The sequence below is a fragment of the Haliaeetus albicilla genome, chromosome 2, assembly GCF_947461875.1.
Source record: "Haliaeetus albicilla chromosome 2, bHalAlb1.1, whole genome shotgun sequence".
NCBI lineage: Eukaryota > Metazoa > Chordata > Aves > Accipitriformes > Accipitridae > Haliaeetus > Haliaeetus albicilla.
Window position 1 is genome coordinate 78,827,692 of NC_091484.1, and position 22,797 is coordinate 78,850,488.

The 22,797-nt window shown below is 43.6% G+C and overlaps 1 protein-coding gene across 3 annotated transcripts in view; it reads left to right on the forward strand.

Annotated features, from left to right (window-relative positions):
• TMIE (transmembrane inner ear) overlaps positions 1-22,797 on the forward strand; it is a 42,230-nt gene that overhangs the window by 12,401 nt on the left and 7,032 nt on the right. Inside the window, exons 1-3 of one of the 3 annotated variants that reach the window (XM_009915930.2) lie at positions 1,711-2,039; positions 18,306-18,455; positions 18,913-21,793. In XM_009915930.2, coding sequence (XP_009914232.2) covers positions 1,727-2,039; positions 18,306-18,455; positions 18,913-19,019 — 570 coding nt within the window. In that variant the 5' untranslated portion in view covers positions 1,711-1,726 and the 3' untranslated portion in view covers positions 19,020-21,793. Of the gene's footprint in view, positions 1-1,710; positions 2,040-18,305; positions 18,456-18,912; positions 21,794-22,797 lie in introns of those variants that run through there. The other 2 variants (XM_069778399.1, XM_069778398.1) reach the window with 2 other exon arrangements.

Below are 22,797 nucleotides of genomic sequence, written 5' to 3' on the forward strand. Positions count from 1 at the left end.
TGTCCCTGTATCAAATCCGCATGGCATTTCCCTTTTAAATATCTCAAAGCAAAAGTAGGGAAGCAGCAATGTTCCTCTGTTACCAGTGGAGAAACTGAGGCACTGGGTGCTCATACAACAGGAGGCAGACAGTGAAAGGTGTAGATATGAGGCTTCCTGATTTTGTCCAATATCTACAGGTGAGGACGCCACTGCTGTGACATTGCTATGAAGTCTAGTGCCATGCGAGATGCCCTACAGTATCTGAGCTGGCATACGTGACCCAGTGCAAAACCTGTGCCCTGCTGGGTGGGCAGATGGAGGACACTCCACACCACCTCGCCTGTATTTAAGAGGTTGAATCCTGCCCCCGCTCACATCTTTAAAGCCAAGGAGCTATGAAACACCACCAGAGAACTGCAGATCACTCGAGTTTCTGAGTCCTCCTCCAGAGGAGCATTCCCTGTCTAGAAAGGGGGGTTAAGGCAACATCAGAGTGCAGATGTCCAGAGCTTGGACACAAGCCCCCAGAGAGGTACATGCCTGGAAGAGATGCTCCACAACAGGACATCTGGAGACAAGATTCACACCTTTTCTCGTAGCAGACCCAGAGCCAGCCCTGCCTGTAGGGCAGAGCAGCCAGGTTTGGCCAGGGTTATCTCTGCCCAACAGACAGATCCTCTCCTCCCACAGCAGCTCTGGTGAGGCCCATGCAGAGCAGACACGTTACCTGGTCCCTTCTTGCCCTGCTCCTTCAGGCAGTGGGGTAGCTGTAGGCTACGGCAGTTACTAAGCAGTTAAAGAAGGTGGGAACCAAGTGTGCGCCATGCCCTAGCCCTCCTCACAGGTCCTACGAAGTCTGAGCAGAGAAAAAGGGACCGGTGTGGGGTCAGAAAGGGAACGTGCACCAAGAAGGGGAACAGACCCAACAGCTTTCAGCACCAAAATTTCAGTCTGAGCCAGGGAAGCATCTGTCCCGTTCTCCTGGCAGGTCGTACAATATAGCATGAAGACAAAACCAGAAACAACCAAACTCAAACATCAGCATCGACTGCTGTCTCACACACAATAATTTCTGCCCTATTTGATCTAGCAGTTCTTCTGCAGTGTTTCTCCAGGGTTCAGGAGAAAGGCAGAAATTACTCTCCAGGCACCCCGAGCATCCTCCTCCTGGGGGCTGGGGCCAACTGCAAGGTAGTGCAACAAGGGGTGACCCCCATCCCGTAGGAGATGCTTTAAGCCAAGGCTCTAGTGTTTGGCCCCTGCCTGTGCCTGGCCGCGGGCTCTGCCAACCCTTGAATATCCCCCATTACTGTGGTCTCTGGCTCCATTACTATGAATTACTGGGCTCTCTGCTCACCTTCCCTGGATGGTGGGATGGGGTCGTGCTGGTGAAGACCCCTGTCCTGCTGTTTGTGTTGTCCCCCTCAGCTCCCCATCCTTAGGGAGCAGCTGGCTCTCACCATTTAGCTTTTTTCCTCCTTCCCTTCTCATCTAGCCTTAGCAGAGCAGATAACACTGCAGTGCAACTTGTGGAGAAGTCTTTTCAAAAAAGTAAAAAAAGCCATGTCGCATTTTGCAGCTGAATCTTAAAAATATCTTTTAAGGATAGGAATGCAAAGTATAAGAAATTTCCTCCTGACCCCGGGAGACGGACTCTCTAGGAAAAGCTGGGAATTTAAGAAACAATAGAAAAAGATTTGCTTTGTAATCATGAAAATCGGTAACGCTTCAGATAAATTTCAAAATGGCAAAAGCTTTACATACAAACTTTTTATTGAAGTCTCTATTCCTCAAAGATTTCCAAATTGTTGGGGGGGGCTGTAAACTGGGGTCTACCATCTCCTGTGCTATTGGCATCTTTCTGACTGTTTTAGGGACCCTTGCAAATCTTAAACCACATTTCTCTCTTTTTATTTCTTTTCTTCTCCCTCTTTCCCAGGCCACCACAGAACCCCCAAAAAAGAAACCGGACCCTGTCACTTCAGAGACGGTGGTGATCTGGGGGCTGCGCCTCTGGCAGGTGATTGGTATCTTTGCCATCTTTGTCCTGGCAGTCAGTAAGTCATAATTCTCTGCCTTGCACCAACCACAGCACCACCCCAAGTAGGACGGGTTCCTGGAGGAATACAGACCAGATGGCCGTGGTGGTCGCAGGCTGAGGCTCTTTGGTCTCTGGCATCACAAGGCTACACACTGAGGGGGTTTTGCAGCAGGGAAAGGCAGGTGGGATCCTTGAAGGAACCACAGATGGTCCACCACGGCTTCATCTTGGAATATAGTGATCAACAGGTCCTAGCTGGTGGCATCCCAGGGAAGAAATACTGTAGGGCTGTGCCACAACTAGGACTGTGTTCAGCTACAGTACCACATTCAAGCCCAAACGCATGTTATAGCCATGGTCCTGCCCTGTCGCACAACCGTACAAACTGTATGGGACCTCCTGTGGTGCTGTCCCACATGCTGCGATAAGAAGTCTCAGGAGGTCTGCAGTCACAGCCAGACCTGGTGTTAAGGTCCCTAACTCCAATTCTGGGTGCCAAGACCTTCAACTTGATTCTAGCAGGGCTTTCAAGACTTAAAACCCTCCTTTTTTTGGACCCAGGCATTGGGAAGCCACTGGCTTAGACCAGGTGATTGCAGGGGGATGGGATCAGACACTCTCCCAACACACTTTGAGGACCTATCTGGGTATGGCCAATTCCCCACCAGAGTGCCTTTGTCCAGTTTCATCCCCCTGCAGCTCACCCTCTGGGAGAAGTGTAAGCCAGCTCCACTGTGCATTGCTAACTACTATCATGAGCTTCCTTACGAAAATATCACTTAGGACACTATCAATCAACCCCAACAAAATTCAAAGGAAGGATCTTCTGCTCTTTCCTTCAGCCAACTATAACTTCAGGCAAAAAAACAGACCAGTTTGATGCGAGTCAAATGTGATAAATCAGTTTCTTTCCCATCTTCTTGTTACTGTCTAGATTTTTGCAAAGTCTATAACTAATTCATTTCTTCCAACAAAGTTACACTGACTCATCGACAATTCCCTTGAACGTCCTCTTTTTCATGTTAGGGACAGGTGAGCAGAGGGACAGAGCCTGTCCCCAGTCCCTGAACGTAAATCCCATCAACTTGGAGATCACCTCAAATCCTTACCCACTCCAGGAAGGACATCATCCAGCCATATAGACTGAGATACATCTAAATCTTCTAGGCATTTCTTACCGTTCTCATTCTGGCTTGTGGCCCTAATTGCTTGTTAAAATTAACTTTGTAAGTAAAACAACGAAGCATTTTAAAGCAGCTGAAGGAAGGTCTTGAGTGCCTTAGCTTTCTCCTGCATCACTTCTGCTCTCATTCCTCATAAGCGATGAGCACTCTCCAAAACAGAGTGGCCACATGCAAGCTCCTGGGGGGAACAGCCACATCCAGTGCCAACCCTGACCTACAAGCAGCCGTTGTTTAGAACATGGGTTTGCTGGGCCAGCTCTAAAAACACAGTATTGCAGACAACTGATTTCTGGTGCTCCCTGTTACTTTTCAATTTGCTGCTAAAACCCCTTCTGGATGTAGCCCTAATCTAATCAAAGAGCCCAGCACTCTGTGTGGCGTTGGCTCTGCTGATATTGGGGGAATGAAGTCACTTCTTGGTGCCACAGCCACCTCTTCGGCTGCTGTAGGTGGCCTCTATCAGTCCTTCCCTGATAGCCCTCCTGTTATGTTCCCATGCTCTGTTTAAACCAGCCATTCACATTTTCAAAGCAAGTACAAGCGTTTTCCTCTGTTTTCTTTTCCCCTCATTGCCCTTTCTGGGCAAACACCTCATCCTGCACCCAAAGTCTGAGGGGTAACTACTGCAACTTGCCTACTCTCCATCAGTGAAGCTTATGCTAATTCATCACATGCCACAACACCCTTTGCAAACAATCACATGAAACTCCACCGAGCAAAGTAAACATGGCCAAATATTTAACCCTAGTGACTCCATACACCACATGAAATAGGCATCAAAATTAACAGCAGGAGCTTTAGAATGCAAGTAGACTGGTGAAGGGGTTTATGTAGCTTGTTTTCCTTGGCTCAGGGGCATCAAATTGCAAAGAAATTTTTGCCCCAGTAGGTCTGACTGTTCTGTTGTTCATTAGAAATTGGCTCTGGCAATACCAGCTTATTTAGGGTTAGAAGCATGGAAAAGCTGCCATGCTGGCAAACCAACACATGAGATTGTGCACTGCTTGTGGAAGAGAAACTAAGGTTTTTTTGGTTACCTAAAAATATCAGTAGCAAGATTCAAACACCCATGAAAATTTACTCATCAAGTGACAGTGCAGAAATTAAATGTAGTATAGAAAACAACATATAAAGAAAGTTACAGCCTAGTTATTTAAAGTGCTGAAATCAGTGAATTATGAGAAACTAAAAAACTTGTAAGGATCTGTGTTTAGACAAGCAAACAAATAGGTTATGTGCAATTCAGTAACGTCTGCTTTAAGGTTTGAGTCCCCACTAACACACACAGGTAGTTCAACAAAATCAGACCATTATGTCAGCCTGCTATAGATATGTATTACTGGAGGAGTAGGAAAGTATTTGCTAGGAGATCACAGGGTTTTGAGTTGCTGAAACACAGAGTGATAAATAGATTCAATGCATCACAGCAAGTGATGGAGCCAGTTTATGGCTCTACTGCTCTGTTACAGCCTTTTTGTTTGAAGAAGCTTTCTTTCAATGAGCAGAGGGGATTGGAAAGCAACTGTACCAGCTCAGCTTTACGAAAACAGCAAGTATTTGGTGAAGACAGCAACTATTAACCAAGTCTGTGATCCAAGTCAAAACAAGGCAGGTTTAAACTTAATGACATTAGAATAACACAATTGTACAATCGGTTCTCACCAATTTCTCACATCTTGCTCCAGCAACATCGTCCTCCTCCTTTGCTTTGTGATCCCCAAAGCACTGATGGTTCCCCAGCTTTACCAACAAAGCTTTAACTCTCAGGAGCAGACACAGGTTTTACTGTGAGCGAGCTCTTGGAAGCTGCCTTGGTATCAGTCCACAAAACTAGGCGATGTTCTACTTCACTAATGGGACAAGAGCTGGAGAAAAGCTTTAGTGTGGCTTTCTTTTTCTGGTTCCAGGAGCACCTTCCCAGGCAGAGCAAGAGGGTAGCACAACCTTCTAACAACACTAACCCTCTACACTAGGAGACAGAAGAGCATCCTTGCTGGAGCTTCTCAGGGTCTGCAGGTGATCCCCTTGGTTTGCTATCTCACCTTGTTATCAAGGCTTTGAGGGTGTGTCTACTTTGTCACATGCATTCAGGTGAGGAGTAAATAAGGACGAGGAGAGATGCTTTTAAAGCTAATGCCCCTAGCTACTTTCCTGTAGGTGAATGTGGAGCACTTGAACTGGATTCCTTTCAGTTGAAATGGAAAGAGAAGATAGTTGCTCCAGAAAGGCATGGTCCCAGATATGCGTGATAATTGCTAAGGGCAGCCCAGGACCAAACTAGAGTACCCCACCTGAAATACACCCAGCATAGACCACAGATCCTCTACGCTCTTCCAGCCCCAAAACCTGCTCCTGCTGAGTGACAGGACTTGCAAATATGGGTATGATCTAGGTGTGGTTTCTAACTCTTGCTTTTAGCAGCTTCCACAAGATGGCATCATCACATAATAAAAGGCAGAAAAAATGGCCAAATTCAAAAGTCTCTTACATTTCCTTATTTAATGAAAAAACCCACCAAACAAAAAAAACCCCTACATAAAGGCATCTTATATGTCAACACAGACCACCGAAATGGGAAGAAAGTCTCTGGGGAGATCTTCTGACTCATAAAAAGGTTTTGGGGCAGGTTACAAACCAAAGGGGGCAACTCCTAGCTCTACCCAGCAGAGACCAGAAGAGATGAAATGTTTGCACCCCTGTTAGCAGAAGGCTTTTCTGTCTCTCCTGCAACAACTGCCAGCCAGCTTTCTCAGATACCATATGAAAGCATCTCTCTGTCAGACCCACCCATCTCTATCTTTTTCCTTTGTTTCTGCTCTGTGATAGGATATGTCGCAAGAGAAACAAAACTTTGGGAGTAAACCAGCCCACAGTAGAAAATATAACTTAGTAGCACATGCAGAGCATCGATCAGGTGATGCTGGAGACATAACTCTCATGGATGTGTGTATCATTACACAATTCTTACTCATCTACTAAAATACCAGGAATGTCAAATCTTTTTGCTACAACTGGAGAAGGCACATGAGAGCTCATTTTTGAAGCAGACACAACCTCTGCAGGGAAAAATCTGTAAAGAAAGGGAAGAAAAAGAAAGTTTCTCAGGTACAACACATAACAGGTCAACTCACTGTTGCTCCTCTGCCCCCAAGATTTTAGCTCAGTCATTTTGTCCTTGGTTAAAGGAAACCTTCCTTTTTGGGTATTTGAATCAGGTAAAGCAAGGCAGGCCATCAGGCTGGTGAGTGTCCCAACAGCGTGCCTTGAAATCCTTATCAGGGCTGCCTCGCAGCACCCAGCATAATTCCATAATTCAGCTCCTCTGGATTGCTCCTCTGAGCGCTGGTCGATAAGAGGCGAGACCCCTTGCAGGCAGGAGCAGAGGCAAAGGTTCACCTGTCTGTCTCTTGGAGAGACTTTGATGAGACAACAACAGACAACTAAAATGAGATTAGCTGTCAGGAGGATTTGATTCACTCAAGAGCACTGCTATCTGGTTTCTTGGTCACCCTTTTTTGCTGCCTTTTTTTTTTTTTTTTTTTTTTTTGTTCTGTGAAAGCTGTAAATAGGGAACTGAGGCCCAACATTATCACCCTGGTGGGATGGAGTTGAGTCATAACCTTGGCATCTTGCACAGCCTGTTTCATCCACAAAGACTGAGGACTTTGCACCAGAAGTATTACCCTTTGCAAACTGCAGTGCTGTGATGGCGGAGGGGGTGGCCCTGACCCATCCCTAGGAAAGCCAGCAGCTGGCCCAGGGCTTGCCCAGCGTGCTCTCCATCAACTCCCCCTTTTCTTCGGCATAACAACCACCATCAACACTTTTAAGCAGCTCTGTGGGCTGTTTGTTTTCCTCTCTGGATGTTACTTCGGTTTCAAGGTGTGCTGGTTTCCTCGTTTACAAACACCCCCAGGTGTTTTGACAGCAGCCCCCCAGGGAGGATGCAGGCAGCACCTCTTTGAGTAACGCCCCACTGATTTCTGCAGAAGCAATCCAACAACCGGGTCTGGACTCAGGGCAAAATGCATCCATCCCTGCTGGCATATCCCTCTGGAGTGAGAAGCATGAATAGAGGGGAGAGGGCCTGAAGAGGGTGACAGAAGTAGGGACAGGGCTGGGAAGATGAAGCAATGCCTCTCAGCTCCTGCCCAGAGTCCTCCTTCTTCTGTATCATTCCAGCTTAATTTAGAGTGTGAACCAGATGTATTTCAGGTACCACAGGCAGGGAAAGACCCCTTTCCTTATCATCCTGGTTCGAATACTCTGTTGAACGGAGAAAGTGAGGGAGAAGGGAGGATGGAACTGTAGCAGGAGGTCCCCACGTGGGGTGGGGATACAGCAGAGCTGTTACTGCATCCCACTGCCTTGTTCCAGGCGTGAGCTCATGCCTTGCGCTCAACTCAAACTGAAAAGCAAATTGGCTTTGGATGATATCTAGTTATCATGCCGAAGAACTCCTGAGCTACCTTTAGACCACCTTGTGTCCACGAGTGGTGGAACTTTAATGCATTGGGTGCTGGTGTTTTAGTGGCACCAGAACAGCTCTGGAGCCATGGAATCAGGTTCCTTACATGTAGTCCACACCAGGTCTAGTACTACTGGGAAGTAGGGCTTATCTGGATGAGGAGTGACAAAGTAATGGGCTAAAGCAGAAGCTGATTGCAAAAGTAGGAGGCTCAGTTCTAATCTTTTTCCCCTACCTTTGTGTCCTTCTGCAAGACCTACCAGAGATGCTTTCCCATTCTCACCTATGCCAGTCGAATAGTAACATGTAGCCCTAGACATGAGCATCAGTAATTTTTCTCCTGACATATAACCACAGACATGAAAGCTTAAAGCAGCAGGTCTGTCATCAGGAGGGATGCTTGGGAATCATGAATGCAAAGCTTTTGCTTATCTGCCTGTGTAAACTGGGAGTCTTTCCTTTGAACCTGTCAAAGGTTCAAGAGGAGTATAAAATAGTGTGAGAATACAAGGCAGGGAGGCTCACACTCAACGAACATGTTCCCAGGAATCAAGTATTATTTAATGAGCATCAACAAAGCTGTTAAACATCTTGAATGCAATTAACTGAGCACAGTTTAATTTGAAGTGTTAGAGGTTTTATTTATCAACTTGCTGCGGGTGTTGAAGTATAACTGCCAGGCAAAAGATTTACGCTATTAAATAACCATTACTTCTTGGATGGCAAAACTACCCAGATGTTTCCATTAATGTGCAGAATTTCCAGTGAGGCACTGATAATTTAGGCTGGCTCAGGGAAGCTTCACATGGTGCTTTCTGACAGAGACTTTAGCCATCTATCTTCAAACGCTGCATCACCAGCAGCCCAGCATATGAGAAATACTCATCGGGGTGCACAGAAATACATGCAGAGATGGATGCATGGGGGGGGGGAGCACTGTCATCTATCACAGAGAACATCACTTGGGACAAGGGATGGCTTTTACATGGGGACAATAGGTTGAGCCCCTCTTTTGCCCACAGCCCAAGTTCTGACATGGAAACCTCTTATCCCCCGTGAGAGATTTCCTTCTGGGTTAGAGCTGTCCTGCAGTTGTGTGCCTACAAAATAGCCCAAGCCCCCAGACTTACTGGCACCAGCATATGTAGATCAAGCTGAGCACAAAACAGGGTGCTTAAGAGAAAAGTTAAGTGCCTTTTACAAAGGAAGGACAACTTTTTAAGTACTCCAATTAATGACAAGTAAATATTCTTTCTTGTCGATTATTTTGATAACAAATACCTATGCTGTTCTTGTTTTGTACTATAATGTTATCTTAAACTTCCATTGCTGTGCATGCTCACACAGACACAAACACACACCCAAGGCTACTTCAAAATTAGTTGCTGTGAGCCCTATCAGCTAAAAAGCATTGGAGATGCCATTGCTTGAGGCTGACTTACCTTAAATGTGACAGCTATCAGGTCACATAGAGGGGGCTGTGTCTGGAGTCTGCAAGGGGAAGACCATGGTGGGGGTCCAAAATAGCTCCTCTGTGTGGGTGTCCCACCAGCTGGAAGCCTAACCTACTTCTTCATCCTCCCTCCTACTCCGTGGCCATTCATGCTCAAAGCAACGGGGTGATGGAATGGACGGATAGACTCTGGCCCAAGGTGTGCTTGAGATCCGCGTGGGCCAAGCGAATATCACTTCTGTATGGCTTTATGGATTTGAAAATGAAGTCAGATTCGCAGCCTTCCTGGGCAAACCCACGTTGTTAACTCTTCATGTTCTGATTTATTATTACTATTGTTATTTCAATAGACCATCATCATTTGAATTCCCATTTGCCCTTTGTGTGCAATTTCATCCATGACCCTGCCCGCTGCCCCAGTGCATTTTCTCTACCCAGTGTGGAGAACAGGCACAAGCCACAATCTCACACAAAATCCAACTAACACCAAACAGTAGGAATTTTTCAGATTCCCAGGGCAGGGTAAGTAACAGCCCATATCCCTCCTTCTCAGCTGGTGTAAATGAATGTAGGTAGCAGCCATATGTTGCTTGCAATTAATTGAGAGTTGAAATCTGTGTGTATCCGTAGGACAGGACTACGTGAGGTCTGGGGGTAGACGGGTCTGAGCTGCGCACTTTAGATCCATTAGATGGTTTTGATCTTCCAAAGTCACAAGACTAGCTGTGGGTGTTGGGATCCTGGGATTAGTTGCTAGGTCTAGTTTGACAGAAAAGACAGGCGCAGCTTATTGACTATTTTTTGAATAAATGCCTGACAAGAGGTGTTTCTCCTTGTTACCAAACAGTCGTCCTTAGATCTTGCCTCACATGGCTGCAGTGCTGGCTCCTCCTCGTGACAGCTCCTCTCCCTGCATGGAGGCAATGGAAAGGGTTCAGTCCCAAACCTCTCACCCCCTGGGATGGTAAATCCCACTCCTGCTCCCAGCCTTTAGGATGGGATGGTAGAAAAAGAAGGTTTGAGAGCTCCACCCTAGCCTTCGTAGCTATTGCACCAGGCATGAAAGACCCCAAGAATGAGACAGAAAGCATAAGCAATCAGGAGCTCTTTTAAATTAGGGTTTGTGTTAATTAACAGCTCAGATTGCCAGCCAGAACATCTAATATGGACTTTATCACTATGATTCATCTCACCTACCTACAGACACCTTTAGTTGTCTACCTAAGGATGAGATGACCTGTGTCCTCACGTGCCCTGGATACCCTGTCTGGATCTACAGTGATGCTCCAGGGAGCTCCCAGTGACTACCTGCTTCTTTTTGTCCCATACAACAGTTCCTAGGCCAGAAATCTAACTTTGCTCAGACCAAAATTTCCTAAGGAAACATTTGTTCTGATGAAAGCTCCAACCCTAACCCATATTTTTCACTGGTGAGCTCAGAATAAATACAAAGTGGCTGTTGTTAAAGCTTTCCTTCTTCCCAGCAGACAGGAGAATAACAAAATAAAAATAAAAAAAGAAGAAGAAGTGGAAGGAGCCATGCAGGGAGTTAGCTGAATCCATTCAAACACAATGCAGTGAATGCAAGCAGAAACAAGGATCTATGGTCGGGATAAATGAATATAGATAGACCTAATTTATAGAATAAACAAACATTCAGTGATTGAATCATAATTAGTAAAGTTCAGCAACTATTATCAGAACAAAGCAAGCAGTTAAAGCAGTTCAGGGTAAAGATGCAGTATGGAGTTCTTTGAATGTATTAGCATGGGTTAGTGAGAGGTAGGAAGGTTTTCTGACCTCTGTATGCCATCCTGGTGAGATGCTTGTGCCTATGTATGAAAACAAGTGCTGAAAAAACAAAGGCTTGCAGGAAAAAAAATCCACCAGAAATCCTCACCTCTATTTGATACCCGAAGAAAGGTCTTCAGACAAGAATCTCACTGACCGCACTTTGTTTAGCTTGTTGGAGAGAAGATCAGGTCATTTGATTGCAGCATTGAAGGACTTTAGAAAGAAAAGAGAAAAAAAAAAGTATTAAAGAACTTTTTCATCTAGTGGATAGAGGTGAAAGCAGAGTCTGGAAATTAAAACCAGGTTAATTCAAATGAGAATTTGAGAAATAAATGTGGCAGGGAGAGTGATTAAACATCGCCACACTCTCCACCCCTTAACAGCTCTCCCCAGAGTAAGGTAGGATTCATTCCAACACAGGTTATTTCACTCAGGCAGTAATTAAACATAATAACCTATGATGTGCAGAGAGGTCAGATGATGCGATCTAGTGGTGTGGACAGACCCTCATTTCCAGACACCAGGAAAATATCACGTGTAGAGACATAGTTAAGCTTGATGGCTGAGCAAATACTGGAGCGGCCCTGACCCCTTGCAGCCGTTCTTTCAGCTTTTACAAAGGTGGACATACTTAAAAACATGTTTTGCCTGAAGTCATATTGGCACAACTATTGGGACTACAGTCTAGAGCTCTTCATTCTTTGGCTCCCATTTTTGCTTTCTAGGAAATTAGTACACTAATCCAAGTACTAGATTTCTATTAGAGTGGGATAAAATACAGGACTGAGAAGCATCTTGAGAGGGCATCTAATTAATCTCCAACCTGGACTTTAAATCTGACATTTTGACCGTCGACATCTCTCTCTTTTCCAGAAGCAAGCAGATCCTGAGTCCCCATTGCCGCAACCCAATCCCAAGCCTGAGCCACAGCAAGGATGCAGTTACGTGCCCTGTGTGCAGATGGCTGCACACCCTTTAGAGGGAAAGCCTCTTTCTTCTGAAGCACTAGTATCTCAGCAATAGCTCTAGTAGCAGCGCTGGCATCTTTAAATGCGGTGGTTCAGGCACCAGCAGCAGCATCCTCAGCATCTGAGCACTCAGGGTGGACCAGTCCTACAAGCAGCCACCCAAGCACTAATTAATTTACTTAAGAGTTTAGTAGCCCTCACTGGTCATTCCATTATCACAATTAGCCGGTTATTAACACTGCCCTGAGTAGCTTGAACAGCCAAAAGATGCTAGCTCTTTTCCTTAAAGCATCATTGTAGTAATATAGTAAGCAACTCTCCAGGCTTCTCAAAGAGCATTTAAACACAAGGGTGCAGTTAACTTGCCATTGAATACATCTGCATTAATTGCTTGCATTATTAACAATGGAATGGCTGCCTAATTAACTCAGAGCAGCACAGGCTACTTTGCTAAATGTTAATTAAATGCTTCATTGGCAGACTGTATTTTTTCAGCTTCAAAGGGAACAAACCTACTGTGTATTGCAGCCAATTTCCATTCAATTTATAAAACCATTCAGTTCTCAATCATAGCCGTGCTGAAATATTACACCACGCAGTCTCTGGAGAAGATATTTCACTTACATCGTTCCTGGCTCCTAGGAGAACCAAGTTTTTCTTTCCTTCTTTTTGGTTGTTGGGGGTTTTTCTGTTTTTTGGTTTTTTTGTTTTTTTTTTTTTAAATTTACTGCCCAGCTAAACTAGAAGCAACTGTTACTGTTGATGAGCTAAATTCACTTAAGTGAACAGAAAAAAAAAGACCAGCAACAGGGTAACTTGGCCACACGGATATTTAGTTTAAGCCAATAGAGCTCCTTTCACGGTCTTTTGCATATACTCTTAGCTTGCTTCAATTACGAAACAAACTATTTTAGTTTAAGCCAGTGGGAGTAAACACACAGCCCTTATTTAGTCACAAGCATCTGATTGTTTGTGGTAGAAATTACGTGTTTAACATTTGCTCTGTTACTGTACTTCAGATGAGAGGTTTCTGGGCCATTTCTCAGCTCCTCCAGCCTGAATAGCATTGAATATGAATATTAGGAAGACATTGCCTCCTGTAAAAATAATGAAAACATGCTAAAAATCCAGAAAGGAGCAAGCCTCAGAGTTCTTCATTATTTCCCAAGTTTTTTCATATATGCTGAAGAATGAAAATATATCATTTACAATACCTTTTTTGTCATCAAAGATAGAAAAAAGTTGACTCCTTTAAAACAGCCATTTCATAAAGGACCACCAAGAATTTGTTTCCTCCTTGAAAAATTACATTTCACACAGTCAGCCTGGCAGAAACAATGAAAAATTATTTGATACGTTGTCAGCTTGAATCTTTGGTGCAGAAAGAGAACACCACGTGCAGGATCAGACCTGACTTTTTAATTTTAAAACAGAAATGGTCCTTCAGAATAGGTGGCTGAATTCAACCATGTATGTCAGGTAACTGAAAAGGAAAAAAAAATACGTGAGAAAATGATTTTTAGAAGCCAAACAGCAAAGCAATCCACAGCATGCTATTGAAAAAGAAAAGGCCTGTATTCTGAATTGTGCAGTTCACGGAAGATCCTTATTATCACAGTATCACAAGGTCATATAATATTAATACAGAAAAGCTGAGAAAATTGGGAGGATTTAAAATGACTCCACTACCTTTTGTTGCACAGGGTGTTTATTCTGCTCCTTTACATAGTTTGATAGCAGAGAAAACATGAGCAACATCACCATTCCAAGACTTGATGGTGAATATTTTCATGGACCTTCCATGGTGCTAATGGGGCACTGATACATCTTACAGAGATTGCTTTAAGGTCACCATAGCATCAGACAGGCAATAGTTTATTCAGGCTGCATTTTAGAAGCCTTCTCGACAACTAAAATGAAAGTTGAAATTCTGGAAAGGAAAAGGAGACCCACAGCATGAAAAAAAGGGACTAAATATTGCTTGACAGCAGTGTGAATAAAGCATTCACCTGGGGAATAAGAGAATTGGTGAATGTTTAATATAAAACAGACATTCAAGGCTTGAAGTCAGGTCTGCCAGAAGAAAAGCATAACAACAAATTCTCAGGTTACATCTAAGCTAACTGATCCCTAGATACTTCATCCAGTGGATCTAGAATCAAAAGTGATCAAGTTATCACTATTCAACTGAGTTGGAGTTAATGTTCCTGCACATATTCATACCCCAAACAAAAACTTTTAGTTTAAGCTACATTCATTGTACATATAACCCTCATGGAGGTCTTTAGTTTTGGTGTTTGGGGTTTTTTTATATTATAATTCTCTACCCTGAGAACATGGGCCCATCAGTTAATGTGCTCAACTGATGCCATGTCACCTACTAAACTTTGGTAAGAGTATTGCTTTGACGTTTAACTCTCATGGAAGAGAGTACAGTCCAATTCTTGATCTGTTATTCTACAGGAATGGATATTTTTAAACAGCAATCCTCATTACCAACCATCCTCACACGATGGCTGAGTGTAACCAGTGGCCGACACAGCCAAGTTGGTGGTGATGGTGCAGGTCTGAGGTGAAACCAGAAAGTCATGTCCATGGGTCAAGGTCTGGGTCAATGGGACACATGACCAGGCATGGGCACAGCTACAACATCCACTGCAGCGGACCTCCGGTGGGGGTCAGGAACGATAGCATCAGCTTACGAGTCACTCCAAATGAGGAAAAGGGAAGCCTCCACTGAGGCTTCTTCTATCTCCTCCTTTGAAGGCCACCAGCAGCATCACTTCTCATCTGGCCCTGAACCCAGGCTGCCAAATGCCGGAAAGGGAACGGTGGTGAGGATGATCTCAGGACCCTTACAGGCATCTTCAGTTTCCCAGGTTGTCTTCCGAACAAGAGAATCTCTACTCGTCCAGTGGAAAATAATGTTAATCTTGGCATAAGCAAAGGCCCAGGAAACATTAGAGGTTATATTGCTTTCTGGTTCACTTGATGGATAAATTATCAGTGGAGCAAATATAATCTCACTGATTTGAAGCAGGAAAAAAACATAAAATATCTACCAGGCACAACAGAAATTATGCTAAGATAGCTCCAAACTTCTAATATGCAACAAACGTTTCACTCTTAACTTCCAAAGTAGTTAGAAGAGATTCACCTCTTCTAACTTAGGGAACAGTTCACACTCCTAAATGTAGATCTCTGATGTCATTTGGGAAGCCTTAAGGCATGTTGTCCAGCCTCTGGGTCTCACTCCAGAAGATCACAGCTCTTCCACTGTCCTGCATCAGACTGGGCACTTCAGGCTCTTTTCATAGTTAATGGGCAGAAAGGCAGCTGCAAAGGATGATTTATGTGGCATACCTTAGATTTCTGATTTAACATGAGATTAATCACCCTGTAGAGATGCTTCTTTCTCTCCATCAGTGATAAAGGGAGCCTGGAGTGACTGTTGGAGACCACACACTCTAGTTCTGAGAAACACAAACCAGAGCAGATTAATGCCACCCACTCTGTCTCCTGTGTCAGATCTGGAGGGAAAAGGAAAGATATCCAACAGGCAATAACTTCCCACTAGCAATGAAATGATCATTCTGGGCATCAGTTAGTGTCCTAAAGCCCCTGTACCAAAATCTTATTCACTAGCCTATTCTTTTAAAAAGACAATAGCATTCAGTCCAATACTTAGCCCCTTGCATGGCTTGAACCTCACACTAAGCACAGCTTGCAAGGGGGATGGAGATAGGAATAACAGTGTATTATTTTCACATAAGCCTCTTGCTCTGGTGGCTGGTTATGAATCATTTCACATCCCAAGACAACATAAGTCGCCAGTACCTCAGTGTAACACTTCATCTTCATTACAAAGGTAACAGAGAGCTGAGCTTGCGATTGTCCTGTAGCAACTACCATTTTGGCCTTAGTAATTGAAAAGAAATAGAACTGTGAGATACAGAACAACCCCTACACCTTCCTGTAGGGCTAAGCCAACTACTATAATATTGGCAGAAATTTTGCCCTTGATTTTCAAGGGCATAGACTAATCTCTTTGTGCTTTCCTTGAAAGCTGACAGTCTTATCGTATATCAATCTCCAGGAAATAGGGTGCTAATTTTCCTGGCAAATTTTTCTCAAATGTGAGTAGAGGATTTCCTGGCTTAGCTGAATTCCAGAGTGCTTTTAGGAAAACAATAGACCTTGATTTAAAAGTGGTTAGAGATAAAACACTTACCCCATTCCCCCCAGTTAATTGTTTTCCTGCTTGCTGTCACTGTTAAAAATGCATACTTATGTCTAGTCTGACCTTGCCTTGAGTCCTTGCCCAGCACCTGGGTTTTTTTTTGTCTGCTAGCCTGAAAAGGTCTGTGCCATCCATTAGTTGTGACAGGCGCACAGTGAAATCCTGCTGCCCTGAACAGCAGGGCGGACCCAGCTGTGTACTTTCCAGATGTGGTACGTTACCCACTTGCAAGGTGCCAAAGTTGTGCTGCCACTAATGCCATACGGGTACCTTGCTTTCCTTGTCTAAGACAAATAAAATCTCAATTACCCTCAGCTTCTTGCTGACCCTTATGGAAGCGCAAGGATAAAAGCATCTTGATTGCTTCTCTAATTACAGGTTGTTACAATTTCATGTTGGGTTAGGCAATTCACTTCAGGTGTCTTGTCCTGTTGTGATTCTACTACAGCACCTCCACAGCACACTGTTTAAGGGGAGTGATATTTTCAGCAGCACAATTCAGCAAAGAGATAGAGGAGCTGCTACACTTGGCTTTGTAACTTTACACCAACCTCAAACCACTGAGAAATGTTTTTTACTACTTTTCTTTTCTCTTTTGTTCTATGGAGACATCATGCAGAGCTTGTTCCTGGTTACCGTGATCCCACTTTACTTAGGAGAGGTTGGACAGGTACAGGACAAACTTTTAGGGAGTAAAATTTACAGCAGCAAATGGTCTGTGTGCTTGTGTTGTGAAGGCTGTCTGCAAAATGGTTTTACTCCTGATGAATGAGAAATGCTCACACTTGGAACCAAACATACAGATTATTTCTCTCATTTCCTTGGATTAGTCTCAAAGGTCTAATACATTGCTTATGGTGATATAAGGCCAGAGGAGATTACCTGGCTTTTGAAGCGTACAGAAAGTTGGATGCTTGCTCCTTTCTTACAGCATTGATGTGGCATAGAGGAACTCCAGTTAAAATAAGAGTCAGAGCATGTAAAACTGATCACACAACATCTTTCCAAGCACAAGACTCTGCCTGCCTGCAGAATCCATTTCCATAAGGTATATAAACGAGGTTAAGAACTTAGGTAGGTTGGAAAGTTGAGCTTCTATTTAGAATAGAATAATCCTTGAACTATTTTAAAGATGCCCTCAAAAAAGCAACTCAAAAGTTCTTAGAGACCATGAGATCTCATGCTTCTTGACATGTGTTTATGACCTGTGGGCCAACTAATTTTATGATTGCCTGTTTCTGAGTTTCATTGATCTTTTCCCTGAGGTTGCTGCTTTGTTGTTGTCAGAAGCGGTACATGGATGAACCAATGACCTGCTCAAGCCTGTGAATTCCTAATCTAGGAAACCAACCAATAGTGATTTCATTACAATGAATTGTCTGAATCATGATTAGATTTGCAGATGGAAATTCTGAAATAATGTATAGGTTTAAGCATGAAGAGAAACTATATCTTACTAGGATTAAAAGCATCATCTGCATCCTTAAGACATGTAAAGAAGCCTAGCTCATGGAAAGAAGAATGATGGAATAGTAAGCACATGATGGGGGGATTTAGGAGATCTGGGTTCTTGGCCTGCCCTAAATAGATTTGGATGAAAGCCAATTAAGGCATACATTGAGCTCTTGTTCTGGATCTATTTAGAGGGTTTACAGCGTTTCCATGCAAACTCCTCATTGCTTTCTTCAGCTGGAGGCCCACATCCCCAGCACCTACCTCTGCAAAAATGAATGGCTAAGATGTGTTGTCAGGATCCTCTAGCAATAACACGCTGTTGAATGGTGCCAGTACCTCTCAACTGCTGCTGTCATTTCCAGACATAATGGATTTAATTTGTTGGTGCTCTGATGCTCAGAAACACCGGTGGTGTATATGGTTTAAGGCAATGGTTTACATTGGTTTTGGTGAGAAGGACATGCTCAGTCCTTTACCACAGCTCACCTGAAGAACGGTAATTCTTTATTTTCAGGTAACTCAATTGCTTTAGACCGTGTGACCATATCCCTCAGGCAGGTACTTCCACTGATGTAAATGGCTACAGGTTCCCACTGGAAGAAACTCTTCTGAAATTAATTTTTCTTCCAGCTGTCTTCCCACTGTAAATGGGCCAGCCTGTACTAGAGAGGCATCTGCTGGCTGAACTGAATGCTCTTGCTTCCCTCTCTCTTTTCCCAGTTATCACACTGTGCTGTATCTTCAAGTGCCGGATTCCCCGGACAAAGAAAGAGATTGAGGCACGATATGCTCAACGGCAAGCAGCCAAGACATATGCAGACAAACTGGAGACTGTGCCACCACTCAACGAGCTGACAGAGATCCCTGGAGGTACTGCCCACACCCACACCTACAAGAGACCCATCTCTTCTTTTGGGGTTGCTTTCTGTATGCATGAATGCAAAGGGCTAGGTCCTCCCGTAGTGTAAATCAGTGTGGCTCCTTGGGCACAACCATTAAGATATTGCCATGATTTGGTAAAGCCCTCCTAATCACATCCACTAAACCTGCAGCATTTGTGGCAGCAGGAACAGTCCTTTAGATGAAAGGGACAGTTTCTCCGCTGGTGCAAATCAGGGTCATTCCTTTGAAGTCCATGTTTAAAATTTCCAGAGAGTCTGATTCATTTTAAGGGCCAGTTCCTGGGTTGGGGGATGTCAGTAGGAAGAAAAAGAGTTGTTAGACTTTCACATTACCCGTAAATGGCTTACCCTATTTGGATGGCCAAGAGTATTTCTGTCACTGGTCTCCACTGCTCTTACTCATCTTTCCTGATTCTGTACCCTAGGCTCTACTGAAACTCTCCTAACTCTCTCTGGTCATGTCCAGTCCAGACCTCTCAACTCCCTGCCTGTGGTCAAAGAAGAAGATGAAATGGCCCTTCAAGGAAATTAGGGGACTGCCTTCCTGTCTGTCTGTCTATGGCTTCTCTTTTCTGATGAGATCCATCATACCTTGGACTCTCTGCTTCTCAGTTCCCTTTCTGCATTTGACCTCTGTTTTCTCAATACCTTTTTATGAACTTTTTTTTCTCTTTCCTGTGTCTCTGCAAGGTCTGTGATCTACAGCTTTGTAGCAACTGGAAGTTTCCTTAACTCAAAATGTGATGCTTCAGTCCATGAAGGCCAGGCTGGACGGGGCTTTGAGCAACCTGGTCTAGTGGAAGGTGTCCCTGCCCACGGCAGGGGGTTGGAACTACATGATCTTTAAGGTCCCTTCCAACCCAAACCATTCTATGATTCTATGAAACTGGTGAAAGAGGCAGATAACATAATTGTAGAAATTTAGTCGTACACCAGCAAAATACAGAACTAAGTGCTTAACAGTAGGAACTTGCACATACCTCAGTATTTCAGAGGTGTTCAGACATCTGATTATACTTATACTATAAACTGAGGGTGGCCAGACCACTCTCTGGAGCTGAACCCAATTGGCATGAATAAGCCCTTGTCCATACAGTTAAATTCTCTTAACTTACTTTAAAGTCAAAGGTCATCCAAAGGCCTAGTTAATGCACTCTTACGTGTATGAGCAATCACACATGGAAGTGCTTCGTATTGTGTCCTTCAATTTCCTGCCCAAAAGACCAAACTCTGACTCTGTAAGGAGCAGCTATCAGTAGATCCCAGAGGGTGTAAAGCATCATGCCTGTAGATAGCAGAAAGCCAAATTCATTCATTTGCTGCTGCATCCTCTTCCTGTCTAGCTGTTACTTCTGGAAAACCAATAAATTAAGGATGAGAATATCCAGAAGAGACAGAAAGGGTATTTGGGCAGCAGAATGGCCATTTCAACCCCGAATGCTAATAAATTTTGATGTCCTGTAAGCAGCCTTTACATCCCACAAACACGTACGTGTACTCCATCCAAAGGCTGGCTATTTTGCTGTAGGTTTAATCAGACCATGGTAAATTATTGCAGCATGAACTCATGAATAAATTACCACAAGAAAGCAATTTATTGGGAGTCAGCTGCACCATAAAGACTACCTTAAACTTTCATCCAGTTAAATGTATAATTTGAGTAGTTGACCACCCTTTAACCTTTGAGAATCTCAGAATTATGGTCCTGGCATGATGCAGGGTAGGAGGCTGGTGGATAACATGTTGCTGAGTGGCCGCTGGTATCTGGTAATGGCTCGTGAATATGTGTTCTCTGAAGCTCCTAGTCCTCTAGGACTAGGCAGATATAAATCTGCCCAAGTTGTCCTGAAGGAATTAGTACTGGGGTGGGAGTCATCTGTCCACCAGTACATTATCCACACCTATGGAGAAGTCTGCATCAGCACTAGTTGTCTAGACTTTATCCCTTCATCCACGGTGGAAAATAAAAAGGATGTGATTCCTTTCACAGTAGGGGCGGTGTTAAAGTGGAAGAGGTATATTGTGCCTTAAAAATGCCTGTATGTCTCCAACCCTGGGGACTCAAAAGGACTGACTCAGCCGTCAGCGCCTAAACTGTTAGATGCAAAAGCTATGTGTGATCAAACCCACTGGTTTGCCCTTCTTCTGAGATTAGTGTGCATCCTGTTCCCAAAACAGTTTCACTACATGATTTAGGCATTACAATGGAAAGTATGCAAACCTTTGGGCTTCATCTCTGTGCTGCTATTTTCATCTGTACAGAGTGTGATGCTTGCCATGTTGCCCCACTTGACATTTGGCAACCGACCTTGATTTACGCGGTCATGAAATATAATGTATGTGTCGACTATTTATACACTTATACTGTGACAACCCCTCGTAGACCCAGTCAAGGCCAGAGTGATGACTTGAGTGATTTTAATTACTGAGTGGCCATTAAACGCTTTAAAGAAAGATTTCTGTAAGTGTCAAATACTGTTAATCATGAATATATACAATGCTTAAATACTCTCACTTCTTGGCATTATTTTACCCTACTTCACATTTATTATGATGGAATATTCTAACTGCCAAATGGCTCTCCGTGCACTTTTTTGAGTGTCATATATGGCAAACCCTTTTACTGCAGATAAATAAAATGGACTTCAGGCTTCAGTGTATAAAATGTTATATACAAATTGATTCATTTGTGTTCTGTCTGCCAGTCTGTGGGAGAAGTACAAGCAGGACTTGACCTTTGCTCTGGGTCGAGATGTACTGTCTGTGTCCATGGCCTGGGAGATCTTCAAGTATTCTGCTCTGAGACTGCTCCAGCTGACATTTTGGGGAGTTCATCTGGTTCCTACCATATTTGTCCAGGAAGCAGACAATGTGGTGTTTTCTTTTTTTTTTTTTTTTTTTTAATTCTTCCCTCTCTTTTTTTTTTTTCTTATATGAAATGTCAGGATTTCCCCGGTGGTTGTCAGAAAGAGTCTGTATTGTTCTATTCTCATTTGTATGTCTAAATGAATTGCCAGTTCCCGAGGTCAAAGGATGATATTTTATTTTAGTGTGTATGCTGAAGGAATATTTTAGGTAAATGTAACAAATTCAGGTTTGCTTCTCACCTGTAATACATTAATGCAATTTGAAAGTGACACTGCAGACATCCATAACAATGGGAGATTTGGGGCTACTTAAACAGGTCGGAGTCCAATGGCTCCAGGTAAGGGTTGAGACTTCTCACCAAAGGCCCGTACTAAATTACCTCCTAACCCAGTTCACTGCCATCTTTTCTTAGCCTGTGGCAAACGTGAAATAATTTGACTTAGCTTAGGTGCCAGCTGAAGAAAGCTAAACAGTGACCAACCATCCTCTGTTTGCTGAGGTTGCTCCCAGGTCATTGCTACATCTTGGCTGATTTTAATTATTAAGTTGTGTTAACAAGGTTATCTATTTACGTATCTGAGTCCTATACTGGGGATTTTCAGAGAAGGAGGTCATGGGAAACTTAACGCATTTTCACTTGTTTTTGCAAAACTTTATACTCTGCTGGTCTTGAGCAAAGGAAAAACTTTCCATAAGAAATATATGAAATATGATCTGTGTTTAAGTGTCAAGTTGCTGCCTGAGATGAGAGTTCAGTGCATCAAGCTCTGACTTCAGAAATACTTTTGAGAAAATGAACCACTTCTAGTAGAAGAAAAATAAGAAAGATGAGGAAAAGTTTTCTGCTACCAAAGCCTTTGTCAGAATAATTAAAGTCTGCAAAGCCAGTGTGGTACTTATGAGTCTTCTCACCTGAAATGTGGACACTGAATCCAAGATGTTCCTAAGTAAAAATATTCCATAAGTAAAGATATTATAAGCTTCCTATAACTCATATGGCTTGTTAAAACATACCAAAATAGGGCTAATTGTCTACTAGAGTTAATTGCTATGTGCCCATGGTATGCTGCTGCTATTAATTGCAGTGGTACAGGTGGGAAGCCAGTCCCATTGTGACTGGACATGGAAAGGACATAAGCTAAACCTACTTTATAGTCTTGTGCTGGGCGAGCCATCTTCTGCTTGTCTGTCTCTGAAAGCAAAGATCCCCAGCAGAATCCCTACTGTCCACTCTCAGCTGCAGGATGCATACCCCATACACAAAGAATTAGAAAAGCCAACCAACCAACAGAAAAAACCAAACCCAAGACAGGTCTGTACTGAATTGCACAAGAGATCTTTCTGTTCCTTCTTGTGGAAGGAGACAACTCCACACTGAAAGTCATTATTGGGAAATGCTTATGGACCACACTTGTAAAGTTCATGGAGCAGTTCCTACCAAC